A 19,749-nucleotide genomic window follows, 5' to 3' on the forward strand; every position below is an offset into this window, starting at 1 on the left:
TCACCAGTTATCAGTTTAATTACTTGACTTATTAAATAACAGGAAAATATATATGGGAGTTATTGGGGAGAGTCTCGCCTCTGCTCCCGTGTGTGTTATTGAACGGGAGATGATCGGTGGGGATTGGTGAGGTGATCGGTGGGGATTGGTGACGTCATCGGCATCATCATTCACATCACGTTGGGCGTGGCTTGCAGGGGAGCTTCCTCCCTTCGGCAAGCAGCACATCTGGAGGTGGCTGCTGCCATTACACTGGTCTACATTTTTTTAGAGGTCATACAACCGCTTGTGTTGCGATCGAAAATGTCATAGTTTTTTTGTTATTTTCTTTTAACCTATCTATGTGACTTTACCGAGAGACCCTAAGAAATATTAATTCATGACGTCACGAAAGCTTTAGGTCCAGCTCTGCCTTACTCTTGGATAGTTCCAAATCCCCGACAAGGTCTTTCAGTTCATTTTGTGTTATGAGGTGTGGTTCAGAGGAGAAGGATGGGAGAAAATCTGGGTCATGTGACCTTGATGATTCAGGACAAAACGTTTCATCCTCTTCCTCGTCTTCTAACTCAAGTGAGAATGATTCTGGTGCATCAGGAACTGGCAGTCCTTCTTCGTGGGGTACTGGGCGTATAGCTAATGGGATGTTTAGTTAATGCACAGTCCACTTTTTCTTCTTTGACACACCTTTACAAAATGGAGGCGCCATGCAGAAGTAACAATGGCTGATATGATCTGTTGGCTCTCTCCAAACAATTGGCACTGCAAAAGGCATAGATTTCCTTTTCCTGTTCAACCACTGGCGAAGATTTGTTGCACAAGTATTGCAGCATATGTGTGGGGCCCACATCTTGTCCTGATCCAGGTTCAGATTGGCATTATTTATTGTTTTGCTCAAAAAGCAAGTACTGTCCAAACCCAGTCATAGGTTTATTCATTGATTCAGTCAAAGATGTACAGTGAGGGAAAAAGTATTTGATCCCCTGCTGATTTTGTACGTTTGCCCACTGATAAAGAAATGATCAGTCTATAATTTTAATGGTAGGTTTATTTGAACAGTGAGAGACAAAATAACAACACAAAAATCCAGAAAAACGAATGTAAAAAATGTTATAAATTGATTAGAATTTAAATGAGGGAAATAAGTATATAACCCCCTCACAATCAGAAAGATTTCTGGCTCCCAGGTGTCTTTTACACAGGTAAGAAGGTGAGATTAGGAGCACTCCCATTAAGAGTGTGCTCCTAACCTCAGCTCGTTACCTGTGTAAAAGACACCTGTCCACAGAAGCAATCAGATTCCAAACTCTCCACCATGGCCAAGACCAAAGAGTTCTCCAAGGATGTCAGGGACAAGATTGTAGACCTACATAAGGCTGGAATGGGCTACAAGACCATTGCCAAGCAGCTTGGTGAGAAGGTGGCAACAGTTGGTGCGATTATCCGCAAATGGAAGAAACACAAAAGAACTGCCAATCTCCCTCGGCCTGGGGCTCCATACAAGATCTCACCTCGTGGGGTTGCAATGATCATGAGAACGGTGAGGAATCAGCCCAGAACTACACGGGAGGATCTTGTCAATGATCTCAAGGCAGCTGGGACCATAGTCACCAAGAAAACAATTGGTAATACACTACGCCGTGAAGGACTGAAATCCTGCAGCGCCCGCAAGGTCTCCCTGCTCAAGAAAGCACATATACATGCCCGTCTGAAGTTTGCCAATGAACATCTGAATTATTCAGAGGACAACTGGGTGAAATGTTGTGGTCAGATGAGACCAAAATGGAGCTCTTTGGCATCAACTCAACTCGCCGTGTTTGGAGGAGGAGGAATGCTGCCTATGACCCCAAGAACACCATCCCCACCGTCAAACATGGAGGTGGAAACATTATGCTTTGCGGGTGTTTTTCTGCTAAGGGGACAGGACAACTTCGCCGCATCAAAGGGGCGATGGACGGGGCCATGTACTGTCAAATCTTGGGTGAGAACCTCCTTCCCTCAGCCAGGGCATTGAAAATGGGTCGTGGATGGGTATTCCAGCATGACAATCACCCAAAACACACGGCCAAGGCAACAAAGGAGTGGCTCAAGAAGAAGCACATTAAGTTCCTGGAGTGGCCTAGCCAGTCTCCAGACCTTAATCCCATAGAAAATCTGTGGAGGGAGCTGAAGGTTTGAGTTGCCAAACGTCAGCCTCGAAACCTTAATTACTTGGAGAAGATCTGCAAAGAGGAGTGGGACAAAATCCCTCCTGAGATGTGTGCAAAACTGGTGGCCAACTAAAGAAACGTCTGACCTCTGTGATTGCCAACAAGGGTTTTGCCACCAAGTACTAAGTCATGTTTTGCAAAGGGGTCAAATACTTATTTCCCTCATTAAAATGCAAATCAATTTATAACATTTTGACATGCGTTTTTCGGATTTTTGTTGTTATTCTGTCTCTCACTGTTCAAATAAACCTACCATTAAAATTATAGACTGATCATTTCTTTGTCAGTGGGCAAACGTACAAAATCAGCAGGGGATCAAATACCTTTTTCCCTCACTGTATTTTAGTCATTTCTGGTTAAAATTGAAATCCCTTCCCTTTATAACTCGTTTAGCCTCTGCCATTCCCACGTCAGGGGTGGTATATACTGACCCAGTAGCATATCTTGAAAAATAAAGCCAATCAACACTTTTAAGCATCATTTTCATTCCAATGACCCAGAATTAGTGAAGTTGGACTACATTTATTTCAGAAGCATTTTGGCTGTAGACCAGTGTTATTAAAGTAAAAAGTAAAATACTCAAATCCATTATCAATAACACTATGGTCTCAAAAGGAAAATGTATAACAGGTGATGTTTCGGCCAATGGCTTTTGTTCATAGCAAATAGAGAGATAGAGTGGATAATTCATTAATCGACGAATCATCCCAGCTCTACACACATAAGTGAACACAAGTGGAGTAATACAATCTAAGATATTTGGTTCACAGCACAAACATTACAGCCGCTAATTCGCTGTGCTAGAATTCACAGTTGCTCGCTAACAGTTACCCCAACAGGCTGTCTAGGATATACAGGGGATCGTTGTCTTTATCTTTCTGTGTACAAACAGTTTTGTATATATCTGTACTCATGTGCAGTGTATGCTTGGCTTCATGAATACGAATCAAACACGTCCTGCACGCATTACCGCCCCTGGTGCAGTCTGGAGGCAAGGCTCGGTGGATCACGACAATTTGTGGAACTCCCAAACCTTCTGGACCGCGAGTTAGCCAGGAGATGGCAGTATAGCAAGTTGGTTCATGAATCTGTCTGTGCGAACCTTGAGTGTATGCGGGGGTCTCTCCGTGTACTCTAGTTTCCTCCCACATGCAACTACTAAAATGGGAATTAACCAAAATGTCTCGATACTGGGTCCTCCTCAAGGGGCCAAAGAGCACCGAGACTCAGCAAAACTATCCTCATTAAATAAAAGGCATTGTAGTGCGCACGTAAATATGAACATTACATATTCTCTTACGAGTTGGCTAAATGAGTTAGAAGAGCTCTTTGACACCTATAAGTTAGCCCGCCACCACAAACAACGCGCACCAGTCAACTTACTGCTCACCGCCCTAATCACATTGCAACACGGATCGAGTTTAAAGGCAAAGACAAATTGCCCAATGTGTCTTAGAAGCTTTGGACTGCAGGTCTATTGTGAATTTCTATACCGCGGTGAAAACGGTTCATATCCACATTCTATTTCTAGCATGTACATGTCTCGCTTGTATAGGGTGGGCTGGCGATTGAATAAAGATGGTAACTGCGTCGCACGGCACATTCAGGTGTGCTTCTGCAGCCGTCTGGAACGCTCTTCCTTCCGATATTAGGAGGCCCCTGGGGCTATGCATTTTTAGATAATCTATATTAAAAACTCTTTTTTTTAGAACTGCTTTTTGTGTTTAGTTTTGTTGTCCTTCCCCCGCACCTCTGATTAGCACAGTTGGATATGTTCAACGTACATACATACACAGAGTTGCTTTAGTCCTTTAGCTCTATCAGTTGATTTGTACAATACAAATGTGTCGGGACTTCCCACTCACCTTATACCTACTATAATCACCCAGGAATGTCCTTAACGCTCGTGACGTCACTCAACATCGAACAGCCCCCCCTCATTAATATTCATGAGCAGGTGACGTCCTCCGAATGGACACCCCCCCCCCCCATTATTATTACCTACTATAATTACTGTAATGAGCCAAGAATGTCTGTGTGCAACGCTCGTGACGTCGCTCCACGTCGACCAACCTCCCTCATTAATAATATTGAACAGGTTACGTCCTCCGCATGGACCCACCCCCCCCTTCTCATTAATAATCATGAGCAGGTTGACGTCACTCCACATGGAGCACCTTCCCCCCTCATTAATAATCACGAGCAGGTGACGTAACTCCACATCGAACAGCCCCCCTCATTAATAATCATAAGGTAACGACCTCAAAAATGACACACCCCCAACATTAATATTAATTAGCAGGTGACGTCACTCCACATGGGGGGGGGGGGGTGTGAGGCGCCTCCTCCCCCCTCCTCAGCGTCAACTTGCAACCCTCACTACAAAAGCCGTCACGCTATTGAGACATCAAAGTAAAAAGGACGTCATGATGAACAACGCATTATAACCTTAAAATGAAATAGGTCTGTGTCACCGCGCCCTTACAAATTGCACACGCATCGATGCAATGAATATCTCACGTCGTGGTCTGATTTTCGCTTGCAAGTTTCAGATTTACTGTAACACACCCGTCCTTGGACGGGCAAATGGCTAGTTGAGTAGATGCAGCAAACGCATTTTATTACTTTAGCCTCTGACCAAATCACCTGCAATGCACCCCACCTCGTCAGATCGCAGAGGCCGAAGCCGTGTCGTGTTTAGATGAGTGACTGCTCAGCATAACCAGCATTATAGCTTCCTGTGGAAATATTTCGTTGGCAGGAGTGCAGCAAAATTAATTTGTTGTACGGTAACACCCCGATTTACGTCTTCCCCCCACCCCCTGTCGTCATTTTATTAATACCGCTACCCGATTTGCGTCGCCTGAACCCACACTCGCGTCGCTGACAGCATCGTCCGCTCTTTCTCGCATCCATCGCCTCTCAGCATTCGCCTCCACCTACTTCGCTGTAAATCGCTTCGATTGACGTCGTTTTGACATTCGTCATCGCAACTTTCAGGAACGCATCTGCGACGTAAGCCAGGGTATTACTGTACTATTATTCTATGCTCCCACATGCAAAAGAGGTTCAACATACGTATGTAGTGGGTAAAAAAAACGGGAGGGAGACTTCTCTGGAGGCAACACGTTTATTATACAATAACAGCTAAATACAAAGGGGTTATGGCCCCTTCCACCCGATATCCTAAGGAGGTATGTCCTCCACACTGGCGTGCCCTACAAACTGGGAGAATCGCTCACTAAGGGCCCTCCGGCTAGGGCGACCTAGGGAGGCTATTCTGACCCGACCCAGCCAAGGTCCTCGGGTCCGGCCCTGGCTCCAGGTCTTCAGGGTGGCTTCTTCGAGTCTTCGACTGGACGACAACTGCCGGGGCCGTTATACACAGTCCCAGTTCACTCCGCCCCTAGCCACGCCTTCCTTCTGGAACCTTCCGGAGGGATCTAGAGTGTGACGTCATCCCCCAGCCCCCTTCTTGGGGGTCTGGGGTCTGCACCCCTGGTCACGATGCTCCCTGGGGATTACCTCGGCCCAACGGCCCGACTTCATCTCTCCGTCTCAGCCTCTCTTCCGCCCCCTGTTGACACGGCTAAGAGTAGTGATGATCGCGCCCAACAATGCCACGACACGTACATCTGTGCGCCACTCCTTCACTAACCCACAACGACCGGCAAAAGGTGGGTATGTTCAAATAACCCCCCACGACCCACGTACCGTACATATATTTGCCAGAATTCTAGATTGACTAAAATGGCCGTATATGCACGTGCGTACCGCATATGTGCAGAGACTATAAGAGTACAGTGATAGTGTTTTTTTTTGTGTACGCAATATGCCACGCTCCCTCCCTGCATGCCGATAAAACCCACAAACGTGCGGTGATCGTGCCCGTTTATCTTCACTTGTGGGGGTGTAAAATAAAAGGGCCTCCTTTTTAGGGGAACTTCAAAGCGCGTGGCCGTGGCTTTCTTGTGAAATGTCACCCGACAGCAGTGGCCGGTCGCTGCGAGCAGCCCTAAGTAAAAGCAAAGGTAAGTGCCTTGGCTTTTTGAACCAAATTAGGTGGAAAATAGCCAGTCATATTAACCTGTGCCGTGAAGTATGCGGATAAGCTGACAATGTATATGCACGGGATTAATCGTTAACATCATTAGCGGCATCCATGATCTGTCCACGGACGGATTAAGGCCTTCCCATTCTGTCGCTCATGATCTCGACGTATTACTATATCCACCTGTACACGGGCGGGTTTCATTGCTCCATTTCCTTTGGTGGACGTGGTTTCACCATCCTATAAATAAACCATTGGCAGCCCTTTGTCAATCCACTGCTGGACGAAGGACTCCGCAAGCCATGTGAATCATGGGTGGTTGTTTTACCATACTTCACCACGCTGGTGAGCGCGGGTTAGTGAGGGGGACCAGTACAGAGACTCGTCACCGATATCAGCCCTGGTCATGAATTTTATTCAGGTCGCCCGGGTTCATAGTGTAGTGCGCAAACCATTGTGCTTACCACTCCACCCACTATATATAATAAAAGAAACATGACATGATTCCAATGTATTATCCTTTAGGGTTACTTGTGAAATTATTGACGTTTTATTTTATTTTCGTGACATATGACGCCTCACAAGGCATTGTTAACAAACAAACAAAAGAACTCAGTATTGCCCGTGTGTGCGTATTTCCTCATTGCAGTGCATTGAGTGGCGCCCCTGCTCTCGCGTTGAGCCGAGGCGGGTCACCAAATGCCAGCGAGACGAATCACCGGGGGCAGGACACTGCTGGGGAAATGTTTCACTCTTTTAAGACACACAAACATAAAGCAAATCTCGTTTTTGCCAGCATTTTAAGAAATGGCTTGATGAGAAAGAAAAACCAACAACCCACTCCCCACATACCCGTCTAAACATCAAAACACCCAGCCGCACATTACAGTGTAGAATCAGTCTGAAGGCGTTCATTTTTTCAACACGTCTTGTGGTGACTCGTGATTATTGAAGCAAAGCAGCGCATCCCTTTTTTTTTTGGAGCGCAAGGATACATGCTGATGCGGTCATGGGCGTTGCGTGCCGTGTGTCGTGTCGTGCGTGCGTGCGCAACGCGGGGTGGGGGTGGCGATCTACGGTGCGTATCCTGGGGCGAGCTCGCAAGGAACTGAAAAGAGACGCGCGGTGCGCTCGCTCGCTGGCTCGCAATGACACGCGCGCACATGCGCAGCGACCACGGAGCCAAGCAGAGGACGGTGCGTGCGTCCGCGTGTCGCGTGTGGAAACAGCGCGCAGGCACGTGCTTTTCACTGGTCGCGTCTTCGCTTCATCCTGAGCAAGGAAAGTGCCAGAGCGAAGGGGCTAGCGAGCAATAGAGAGATCTAGGGGACTCTATCGTGGCATTGACACGCAGAACTGCGAGGTCGAGTGCGAGAGAGCGAGCGAGCGAGCGATCGAGAGAGAGACGGCAAGAGCAACTGAGAGACGGAGGGATTGATGCAAGAGCAAGGACCGGCGCCAGCACCACCACCGCTAATACAAAGGCAGACGGAAGGGAAGGCTGAGAGGGTGAGAGACAAGGGGAGGGAGGATACCCAGCGAGGAGGCTCGTTGGGAGAACCATGACGGAGCGGTGCGAAAAGCAAGAGAAGTTCTTTAAGAGGAAAAGTGCCACCTTCACCGTTGGAGGATGCTCCTACATCATAGGTATCACACTCCTGCTCCATCACCGTAACTTTTCTGGTGCACCTCTAGGCGGTTTGTTCCTAGGGGTGTCCTCGCGCTGTACCCACTGACATCTCTCTCTCTCTCTCCCTGCCCGGGAACACCGCGTTTTTCTGGTTGCAAATATAATTGATGGTAGGGTGGGATATCCGTTTCATAAACACTTGATCGTCTTTCACTCTCGTGTAAACTAGACGGGGAAAATGAAATCTACCGACAGCTGACTATCAGGAAAACGAATGAATGCAGCACATATATAACAGTCCGACTGGTGTCAAAATGTCAGGTTGGATTTCTTCAACGGCAAGGTCGAATAAGACATGTATGTTCTTGGGTCCTGTCATCGTGCTCGTGTTTGCATGTGGAAAAACTTTATTCCTAAAAGCCTAACTGAATATTTTACTGACTCGTTTATTCAGTTCGGTCCGACCTGAGATGTTAGGCCAATTACTTAATGAGTAAGTAGTGCGGGAGGAAGCGATAGCGCTTGGAGTTTACTCATGCATAAGGGATGGAAAGACTACAACTCCGCACGGAGAGGTCTACACCTTGCATCTTGCAGTGCCTGCTGTGGGCATCAATATTTCAGAGGGAATGGATGATCTTCTCATTTAAATCCTCACAGGTCCCGCCACAAGCCGGCGATGGAGAATCGTATGCACATGCGCAATGCTAACTAAACTTTTTATTTTTATTTTACCAGGTAAGGTCCACTGAACTACACAGTTATTTTTAAGAAGCGACCTGGCCGCAAATGATAGCTCAACGAAGTGGCTTATTTACGTGGAAATGTATAGCAGCCAAATACTCTCAACGCATGTTTCTAATTGTGGAGGGAAAAACCGGAGGAACTGGGGGAAAAATCCACGCCACCACGGGGAGAGAGACACATGCAAACTCCAAATACACAACGCGCGTCAGAGTCGGTTTCGAATCCACCACGACCTCCTGTATACCGGGCGAGGTAGTTAACATCGCGCTACCGTGAGCGCCCCAGGGGATGGGCGATCTCATTCAAATGCTCACGTCTCCCGCTACAAGCGGCGATGCAGATCGTACGCACGCACATGCGCAATGCGATAATGTGTGTGTGCGGTGGGAGGTCACTCTGCCCCTTACAACTTCGATGGGAAACTAAATCCCTACCGCGCGCTTTGAAAACGATTTGCTCACAAGTAAACTTGCGGTTTTAGAAAGTTTTGCTTTTCCTGTGTCAGATATTTAGTGGTGTGTTCATTTCATGTTTCAAAAAAATAAACTGATTAATTGTGCATCTGAAAATATCAATATTTGTGCAAATACAGTAACTGTTTTAAAATATATATTTTCAAAAAATTCATATTGAGTGATTTCGAAGATCCTTGGATGTCAAAGGGATTTGAGTACAGTTATGGGGAGACAAATGATGGAAAGACAAATCTTCAGCGTCATTTAGCTCTGTTCCACTCTTGCGTCCGGCAATATGCTCAGCAACTAAATGCCAATGTCGAGGTTTGGTAGCCATGAAAGGGCTTCAGGAGAGAGTTCGTTTGCTTGATCTTTTCTTGCGTTGAAGAAGCGCAGTCTACAGTGATTTCATGTATAAAGACATTGAATGTAGACAGCTTGCTGAAAGTAATAATACAATCTCTGTTGTTGCCTGTGGGTGATACTGGACACAAAAGTTAAAGTCTTTTCATCCCAAGATAACGTGGGGTGGCAATTTGTCTGTTGAGTCTTGAGCCGGTGGTGGGAATTCCACGTTCCAATGACAGCGCCCAATCTCTCCACAGGGATCCACTGTTCACTCTCCACATGCTGTAGTAGTACCCGTTTTATTGACCCCAGGAGGGATGATGGGCTGAGTCGACCCCTGGCAGTGGATTTCAACTCAACACCATTTTGTAAAAAAAAGGTGTCAGTTTTGTTGCCAGATAAAAGGGTAAAAAAAACAATTATCATATTTTGTTACTGGCAAATGAGGTTTCCAATGGTGTAAATGCTTACCCCGAGCTCTCATACTCTGATGGTGCATTGCCTTTGAGTTGTGCGCCTTTTGGTGTCTTCTGGTCCAACACCATGTGAGACGAGGCTCTAAAGAAAGCTGCCTCGGGTGTGGACCAATCAATTTCAAGGACAGTGCATACATTATCAGATTTGTTGTTTTTTGTTTGCGTTCCGACCGCAGGTATTGTGGCCAATGTAAACATGACTCCTTATAAAAAAGGTGTCAGTTTTGTTGCCAGATAAAAGGGGTAAAAAACAATTATCACCATTTTGATGACCTAACATTTTTTGTTTGAACCCTAACAAATCAGTTGAAAACGATGCGAATTTCAACATTTATCTAACGAGCATACTTCAAATAGAAACGACATTTCTCAATTGAATGCAGATACAGATGCATGTGACGTTTTGCGTTTGTTTAATGCAGTTTGTATATTTATTCTCGCTTCGAAACCATACAGTTTCTGCATGAATTAACGGCTTGCTAAAACGCTATGAGGGACCGTGGTTAATGCTGTCACCTGAGTTAGATTCCTGGCCATGATTAAGGGATATCGGAACTGGTCCGGGTCCCTCCGTTTCATAACAACAACAACAACAACAGCAGCCGTCATTCGCCACCAAGTCGCGGCGGTGACCTCACCACAGTGCTTGTGCCAGGCTAGGTGCACTTTTTAGGACACGGGACAGTGTCAAGGCTTGCTTCGTTGGAGGTCACTAAACACACACTGACATAATCATGGTAAAGTATGGCTAAACAAACCCCCGCCGGCTGACATAGCGTGGCGAGCCTTTAATCCAGCAGTGTATTTATTAAAAGCGGGGATGTGATTGTGAAGAATGATTGCAATGTTACGGCGACGCAGTGGCGAGCACACCGGACACCCGCAAATTGAACACGTTCGTACAGCAGTTCAAACAATACGCTGCGTTTAGGGCTATTGTGATGGAGGGTTGTTTTTTTCGTCGTTCAGTTTGTGGGTGTGTGTGTGTTCAGCATGTTGATGCTTGGCTGCCTCAATTGCTGACAGCCAACGCTGTATTCATTGTGCAGCCAGAAACTGCTTCGACGTAGAAAATCGACACCGATGCAGTAACAACAACAAACCGCACCCCCCCCCCCCCCTTCCCACACACAATTTCAAGAACTTTTTGTTACAGCTGAAGAGGCAAAGAATTGTGACGTCATATTGACGGGCAAAGAATGCTGGGATTCCTGTTATTGTTTTACTGTCTAAATCCGACTGCAGCAGAACCCTGTTAAATATTTACTTTGTTAACGACGAAAACATGTGTCCAGGCTTTCATAATTGGCTCCACTGGGAAACTGTTATAGAGGTTTTTTTTGGGGTTAGATCGCGTAAATATGAATGTGTCGTTAAATCCGCCGCCACCCGACACAGCACAATGAGTAAGGATTATCGGGTGGGGAGTTTTAATGACACATTTATATGAAGCAATTTAACCCAAAAACCTCTATTACGCATACTACTGGTTGCGAAAGCCTGCTACATGTTAAACTGGGAAACCGTTGTTCATTTCCATGATGGGTTTCATTGAAATACAAAAGCACGTTTGCCTTAAAAAACAATCACCCCCCCCCCTCCCCCCACAGGTGCACCGTTAGAGTGAGGGTGTAAAGATGCGTTGGTCTATCGATTATCGTCGAGCGTTAAGCGCAGCAAACGACGTCTTTATCCTGCCAGAGGCCGCTAAATTCATCACAATGTTAAACGGGAGCATGTCCTTGAATGTAAGTGCCAGCGTGGATTACGACGATTCATTGAATTGCCGGCTTGGGAGAAGGGGAATCGTTACAATCTCTACCGTGTGAGGTTGTACAGCTTAACACTGTCATCTCTCGCAGCTAGCTATTTCACTCGTACACTGCTACTTTATCAGTTTATATATAAACGAAGTACTGCATAGCAATCTGCGGGAGAGATTGACTGCTTAGCGAGGAATCCGGTTTGCACAGGTAGCATGGACAGCTATAACGTTATCATGGACATTCGTCACCAGACAAACCCTGGGTGGTGATGTGGGGGCCGACGTCCACCCCCTCCACTCTCCCCTCCTCCTCTTCGGCCGTCTCTCGCAGGGCCCCCGCCGATCGGGAGATCGCCCCCCCCCCCCCCCGTGCCAGCGCCCTCTCTGAGGGACGTCGCCACTCGGCTGGCTCACCGCCGCCCGGGGTTATCTCCCACATGCACACGTACCCCACCACTAATACGGAGGTGGCTGCGTGCACGCGCGCGCCACTGCAGGCGCTCGTTGCACACAAAGGCTAGCGCTAAAAATAGCAGGATGAATATGCACGCGCCCCTCCTGGTGGTTAAGCCCTAATCCGCGTGTCCGCAATGATAATGGTAATGGGAAAGGAACGGCTGGGACAGGGCTATGGGGCACGCCTCACCGTTAATGCGATTTCTACTGTGTAAACGCGCTGCGTAAAGCGTGCTGTGTAAACACGCACGCGAGAGCAAGCACATGGATTCGATAAACCATTTCGGGTCTTAATTGATTGTTCACGCTTACGGTGGCTTTCAGACCGCATCCATTATTTTTCGTTTCCCCCCTCCTCTTTTCCGAACATAGATGGACTAGTCCATCTGAATAACTGTCAAATCGCTCTCCGTGGTGCTAACGTTAAAAATAACCGCCACTTTTTTCAAATTTTCTTGTTGTGGTTTTCACACCTGATGATGATTGCTTGTGTTGCAGTCGAATCGTCGTGAGAATTTTATTGTTTTATAGTTTTATTATTTTATTGTTTCCCTTCTACGTGACTTTACCGAAAGAACCAAGAATATCTTTGCTGGCTGTCAGTTTAACGCATAACTAATGACAGACTTTGTTTACGTGACAAGCATTACTAATCGGCCGTGTCGAATGGTGGTGGGTAAACGACACATTTATATGTACGCGATCTAACCCAAAAAACACCTTTATTATGGCTATGCTGTTTGTATTCATAAACCCGCAACGACCAGGGCGGTGAAGTATAGTGAAATTACCCCCATCATCCGCATGGCGTAAGTAAGCTCACTTGCGGCAGGGGATTGAGAAAAGGGCAATAGGTGATTTGTACCAGGGTGGGCAGAGATGCAATAGCTTGTGCACTGCACAATTGATTTGTCCACCTGAGTTGAATTTTTGGTCATGGATAGCATGAGTGGCGAGTAACATTTTAACTGGTCCTGAACCGCCCCCATCCCCCCCCCCTCTTTTTTCATCAACCCAAAAGACTGACCAACGTGGTGAAGTATGGTTAAACAAACCCCCATGACTGATGGCGCGTGGCGGGATTTCATCCTGCATTGGATCTACAAAGAGCTGCAAATTCATTGTTAATAATCCATGTACGCTTATTGCAACTAACTCTTAACGTTCCACTGCATATGTTTCAGTACATAAGTTACAGTTCGTGGGAGTGTGATGTTCGGCAGGAAGGAGGTGCCTTAGTAAGCAGTGCTTCCAATAGTTCGTGTGACAGGGCAAATGGTGTCACTGAGTTGTAATAATGCAATATATTTACCGAGGAAAAACCCAAAATGTGACGCCTTAAAAATTAATGGGTAATTGGAAACGTGGGAGGAAGAAAGAGGGTGCCCAGAGACAACGATAAACGCACCTGGGGAAACATATCTGGGGACACCGCAGAGCTTCATGCAGACGGATTCGGGAATGCATCACTGCGCTGGCAATCTGACCACCTTGCAGCCAAAAGCCTTAACAGCCGAGTATTCTAGATTTAAAGCTTTCGTGACTGCAAGGATCCATACTCTTTGGTTCTATTCCGTAAAAGTCACGTAGGTAAGGTAAAAAAAAAATCACGACGTTTCGGCCACAACACAAGCGGCCTTCATCAGGTGAAGGGACCAGACTGTCTCGAAGACAGCGCTGGAGTGAACACAGCTAAGCTCAGACCGCGACCTTTAAGTATTCCCCGGCAGTGATTCCAACTAAGCGCTAAACCAGGCGCAGCTCTGAGATCTGATGGGATTGAGCACGTTGAGGGAGATTGCAGGCAATGAGGGGGCAGTTTAAATGCATCCTTTGCAATGGTGAGGACGTCACACGTGCTCGCTCTCTCTCTCTCTCTCATGGACTCAGTGGTCCTCACTGGGAGCGCCCACTCTCGCGTGCCCCCCCTTCCCCCCTACATTTTTTTAACCCTAATTCACAATGAAGGTTATTTTTGCTGGTGAGATCGCGTAAATATAAATGTTGTCATGAAACCCGCCACCACCCGAAATCACCCGAAATACAGCCAATTAGTAAGGTTTGTCACGTAAACAAAACGTGTCGTTTAGTTTGCTATTATATTCTTGGTTCTTTCGGTAAAGTCACGTAGATATAAAATATAAATAAATAGTAATAAAATTTAAAATTTAAATAATACATTTAAAATAATAAAAGCAAATAACCCACGACCTTTCAATCGCTACACAAAGCGGTCTTCATCAGGCAGACAGTAAAGAGGGGGCAAGCCTCCAAATGCTTGCCCCCTCTCTTCTATCTACGTGACTTTGCCGAAATAACCAAGAATATGAATTCCTGCAGTCACGAAAGTTTTCAGTAAAAATGTAATTGTTAAGAAGTGTTCCTCTTTCGGGCCTTAAATCAAGTATAGGTGATGTCGTCACTGTGAGCCTATCAGGTGCCAAGATCAGAGGGGGGTTAATGAAGTCATATACATTTCAATGGCTTATGTTAATCTGAGAATACGCGGTAGCTATCATCGGTCGGGTTAGTCACAGTTAATCAACATACAGTGAAGTGCTTTTGTGTTGAGTTTGTTGTCCGTCCCCGCGACCTCCGATTTGCACGGTTGTCCACGCACAGTGCGAAAATGTTTCAACATAAATGCGTTATGTTGATCTGAGAATACGCAGTACGTTTTACCGGTTGGGTTAGTCACAGTGCAACCCTGCCATTATTTGCTTACACCACAGAGTGGAAGAAGTGGGGAGTATCCATACTTTACCCCACCACACGTGACCTATCGATTGACTAACTGCGGTGCACCCCTTTGTGCTGCTGGGTGGACATAGGCTGGGGGTGGTGGGGGGTGGTTTGAGAAGCTCGTCCATTATGTTAACTGCCGTGCATACCCAGTTTTCTTGGATCGATTAAAGGAGTCCCATTTTGTGGGGAAAATTCCAACGCGGCTCTGTTTCGAGGAGTATGGCTCCATTCTTGGGCAGAACGTTCCTTTTCATAGGAATGTGAAATGTACATCACCGGGGGTAATGAGTGCCGCCACCATGCTCGTTTTGAGCAGAGAGCGAAAGTGAGATTACATTTGGTTACAAGGATTACTTATAACCACCCCCGGGCAATTTATTTCAAATCGCTTAAAACACTTGGCGAGGGGTTAACCAGATCAGGTAAAAACCAATATGTTTAATGGGAAGACTTGTCAGTTTTGCGTGCGCTGGCATATTTGACACCTGCTTACTTCTGTCATTGAGTCGCCGCTGCTCCTGTGTTCCCACATACCCGTGCGCGTGCTCCCGACTGCATACCGAGCATATGTGCACGGTCGAATCACTCGCATCACATTCCTATACAGCGCCTGTGTGTGTGTGCAAGTCAGCCAGGTCTGGAGCAGGACGTGTGTCGCACAAAACATACCGTGCAAAAAAGTTAGGTTCCGCAATCGTAACATTTACGAGAAACCTCAATGTTTGCGATCTTGACTGTGGCACCTGAACTTTAATCACATTTTTCATTTGACATGTTGGTGTTATGAATAATCTCGTAATTCTTTTTTTTTAATTTACGAAAGGGTTTAATCTTATTCTTTGGGTTTTTCGGGAAGGTCACGTAGATAGGTTAAGATAAAACAACAAAAAACTACGACGTTTCGATCGCAACGCAAGCGGTCGTCTTCAGGAAAAGAATTTGAATTCCTGCAGTCACGAAAGCTTTAAGTCAAGGTTTAGTCTTACTTAATCCTCAGCACGATACTTATTGCCCTCTTCGTGTGTACACAATGAGATCGTGTTACAGCCATCCGCGCAATGACACACCTGCATGAAACGATGTAACTTTACCCTTGGGCGGATTTAATAGTGGAAACAAAAAGGGGGATGATGATGATGATAGAAAAAAGGGTGGTGTGCTTTGTGCACACGTCACATTTGGGCTATAGTATAGACCAGTACCCCCACCTACCAGGCTGCCAAGCACACAGTTCCATATACAGGGGCCACGTGGCACAGTGGTTAGTGCATTGGGCTATGAACTTGGCAACCGAGGTTTGATTCACGGCCACGGCCTAACATCAGTGGAGAGTAATATCAGAACCGGACCTGGCCTCGCCCCTCTTCGCTAACCCACATTGACCAGTGTTGCATCACTGTGGCGAGATGTTAATTACCTCGTCCGGTATACAGGAGGTCGTGGCTTCGACCCTGACGCCTGCTGTTATATTTGTAGTTTAAAAGTTCTCCCCATGGTCGCGTGTTTTTTTCTCTGGGTCATCCGGTTTTTTCCCTCCACGTTTAGAATCAACATGCATTTAAAGTACTGTATGTGGCTGCTGCTATAAATGCCCACGTGATAAGCCACTTCGCTGAGCTATCGTTTGTAGCCAGGTCGTTTCTGAAAAAGAGCTGTATACCTCAGTGGGCCTTACCTGGCAAAATACTAATATATCTTTTTAGTTTTTAATGAGTCATATAAACTACATTCCCGTAGAAACACACCGTGGGGTTTTTGTGAGGTCGTCACCATCTGGATACTGGTGTCCACATCAAGGCCCATTTAGAATCAACATGCGTTTAGAGTATTTGGCTGTTATAAATTTCCACGTGACAAGTCACTTCGTTGAGCTATCATTTGTAGCCAGGTCGCAACTGAAAAATAGCTCTATAACTCAGTGGGCCTTACCTCGTAAAATAGTGGAAAAGTATGGTGTAGTATGGTGAAACAACCACTACAATTATATATAGTGCATGGAGGCCTTCGCACACACACATACTTAATCGGTCTTATAGGGGAAACAATAAAATAATAAAAAAATATTTTATTTTATTGTTTCCCTTCTACGTGACTTCACCGAAAGAACCAAAAATATGAATCCCTGCAGTCACGAAAGCTTTAAATCAAAATTTTGGTCTTATAGGCTTCATCGTCCCTTTCATTTTATTTGCCTTCCCAAGAAATATTGGCGGTTTTATTAAAAAGTCAATATATCCATTTTGTGTTTATTTCTTATTTATCCGAGAACGTCTCAAGACTGCCTTGAGAAATCATGTTTTGAAGAATGGCATGAGGGATGAAACTGGTGCACTGGGATGAACGCACGCATTAAAACAACCTGCAGAGATGGGGTAATTGAACCACAATACATTGCTTATCTTGACAAGAAGCACAAATCATCGTGTGCACTTTCTCGTCATCCTCGCAGCGGCTTTTGGCTAACCATGATGGTCACTGCATCGCGCGCTTTCATACACGCTTCTGCAGCTGTCTGGAACGCTCTTCCTTCCGATATTTGGAAGCCACTGGAGCTGTGCACTTTAAAATCTCAATATGAAAAGAAATTTCTTTAGAACTGCTTTTTTTTACGTTGAGTTTGTTGTCCTTCCCCCGCACCTCCGATTGTCACGGTTGGCTACGTATGGTGCGCACATACATACATACATGAACACATTTCTCACCACCCGGAGAGATTGGAAGTTTCACAAATCGTGTGATGCACCAACCCTCGATTCATGATTCTTATGATCCACCAAGCCTTGCCTTCTTCCACAGGGGCCTGCATGTCCTGCTGAAGGACTGTGGTGAATGTGCTTTGGTTGCGAGCCTCGAACGTAGCACCCAGACAAGAGCCTCTGCCCTCAAGAATAATAATAATTAGTGCATTCGGTATTTGTGCCAATTTTTAAGCACAAGTTCTGTCATGAAGACACTACGTTCACAGACACGTCTAGTATGGCAGTCGGGGGCGATGCTATTATATGGATTTACTGAATTAAGTAATAAATGCATAACTTTGTTTATTTTGGGCAAACTTGGACCGTGACGCTGGCACACATATAGTGATAGGTTTTACCCTTTTAACTGGCACAAAAAACTGACACCTTTATTCAAGGCAACATGTCTGCAATAACCGCAACACAAGAAGTCAAAATGCAAACAAAAGAGACAACTCTGATAATAATACACACTGTCCTTGAATTTGATTGGTCCACACCCGAGACGGCTTTCTTTAGAGCCTAGTCTCCACTGGTGTTGGACCAGAAGACGCCAAAAGGCGTATCAGAGTTGTCTTTTTGTTTGCATTTTAACTGCTTGTGTTGAGGTTATTGCAGACATGATGCCTTGAATAAAGGTGTCAGTTTTTTGTGCCAGTTAAAAGGGTAAAACCTATCACTATATCTTGTTACTGGCAAAGGAGGTCTCATAATGTAAATGCTGGCAACACATGCTCTGCTCTTTTTGGAATAAAGCAACGGGCTCTTTGACGCCCACTATGAAGCAGATGATGCGGAGTGTTTGGAGTGAATACACCCGCAGTATTACCCAGGGCAAGTTTCGAACCGCAAACCTCTGTGACAAGTGGGACAGTTTTTTTTTTTTTCCGGATCCTCCGGTTTTTACCCTCCGCATAAGAAACACGCTTTTGTAGTGTTTGGCGGCTATACATTTCCACGCGATAAGCCACTTCGTTGAGCTATAACTTGTGGCCAGGTTGTGTTCTGAAAAAGGGCTAGATAGTCAGTGGGCCTTATCTGGTCAAATAAAAAATAGTTTTATGTTTTTTTTTTAGTTGAAACGTGCGTGGAAGCACCAGCGCCTCAGCCGGTGCGTCCTCAAATCGCATTTCCAACTGCGAGTCTGCGCTGTCCTCACGGCCGCCTACGTTGATCAACATGTTTTACTAAGACGTTGTCCCACCGGTTTGACAGATAAATTATGGTGAAGCAGGCTTTTACCCGTGTCTGTGTGTGTATAGATGATCTGGAGGCGCAATCATGTGGTCACACAGCACGTGAAAAGGATAAAAAAAATTAAGCCATCACTGGCGCCGTACAAGAACAATCCACGAAGACAATGACCGTACAATCTGCTTGCAATTGTCCAATTAAGACCTGAGCTACATTCGTGTAAAACGGAGAAAAAAGACCAACATCCCTCAGCATAGCCTTAACAGACTGTTTGGGAAAGTTATGAAGTACCTATGAAGGCCGGCACGGCACACGAGGGGGTGGGGTGGCCAGCACCACGCCCAGCCGTCTTTGTCTTCCCCAGTGGCGATGTTTTTACACACTGCACCAGGTACTCATTTGAGGCTGAGTCGACCTAGGGGAGGGGGCCGAGGACCGGTTCAGATAATCGTCACTGGTGTTGGCTGCAAGTAGGATTCAAACCCGGGTCGCCAAGCTCGGAGTGCAGCGCGCTTACCGCTACACCACCGGTATCACACACACAGGGCGGTCACTTCGTGTCGCCCACCGACCATATCACGACCTCCGCTTTTGCCGGCCGCCGCCGCTGCCTCTTGGGGGTAGCATCGCGCCGCGCTCCCTCCCCTCCCTCGCATCCCCCCCTCCCCTCCCCCCTCCTCTCCTCCCCCCTCCCCTCCTCCCCCCTCCCCTCCCCTCCCACCCCCCCTCCCTCCCTCCGACCCCCCCTCCCTCCCTCCGACCCCCCCTCCCTCCCTCCGACCCCCCCCTCCCTCCCACCCCCCCTCCCTCCCACCCCCCTCCCCTCCCTCCCACCCCCCTCCCCTCCCTCCCACCCCCCTCCCCTCCCTCCCACCGCCCCTCCCCTCGCACCGCCCCTCCCCTCCCACCCCTCCACTCCCCTCCCACCCCTCCCCTG

General features: G+C 46.7%; 1 protein-coding gene across 4 annotated transcripts in view; it reads left to right on the top strand.

Annotated features, from left to right (window-relative positions):
• Positions 1-7,320: 7,320 nt before the first annotated feature.
• Positions 7,321-19,749, top strand: part of LOC116948869 (dual specificity calcium/calmodulin-dependent 3',5'-cyclic nucleotide phosphodiesterase 1A-like) — a 173,163-nt gene continuing 160,734 nt past the window's right edge. For 3 of the 4 annotated variants that reach the window (XM_032966060.2, XM_032966084.2, XM_032966074.2), the window contains exon 1: positions 7,321-7,905. In XM_032966060.2, coding sequence (XP_032821951.2) covers positions 7,821-7,905 — 85 coding nt within the window. In that variant the 5' untranslated portion in view covers positions 7,321-7,820. The remainder of the gene's footprint in view (positions 7,906-19,749) is intronic. The other variant, XM_032966066.2, reaches the window with a different exon arrangement.

Source organism: Petromyzon marinus, chromosome 2, assembly GCF_048934315.1.
Source record: "Petromyzon marinus isolate PM22_M1 ecotype Great Lakes invasive population chromosome 2, UKy_Petmar_22M1.pri1.0, whole genome shotgun sequence".
Taxonomy (NCBI): Eukaryota; Metazoa; Chordata; class Hyperoartia; order Petromyzontiformes; family Petromyzontidae; genus Petromyzon; species Petromyzon marinus.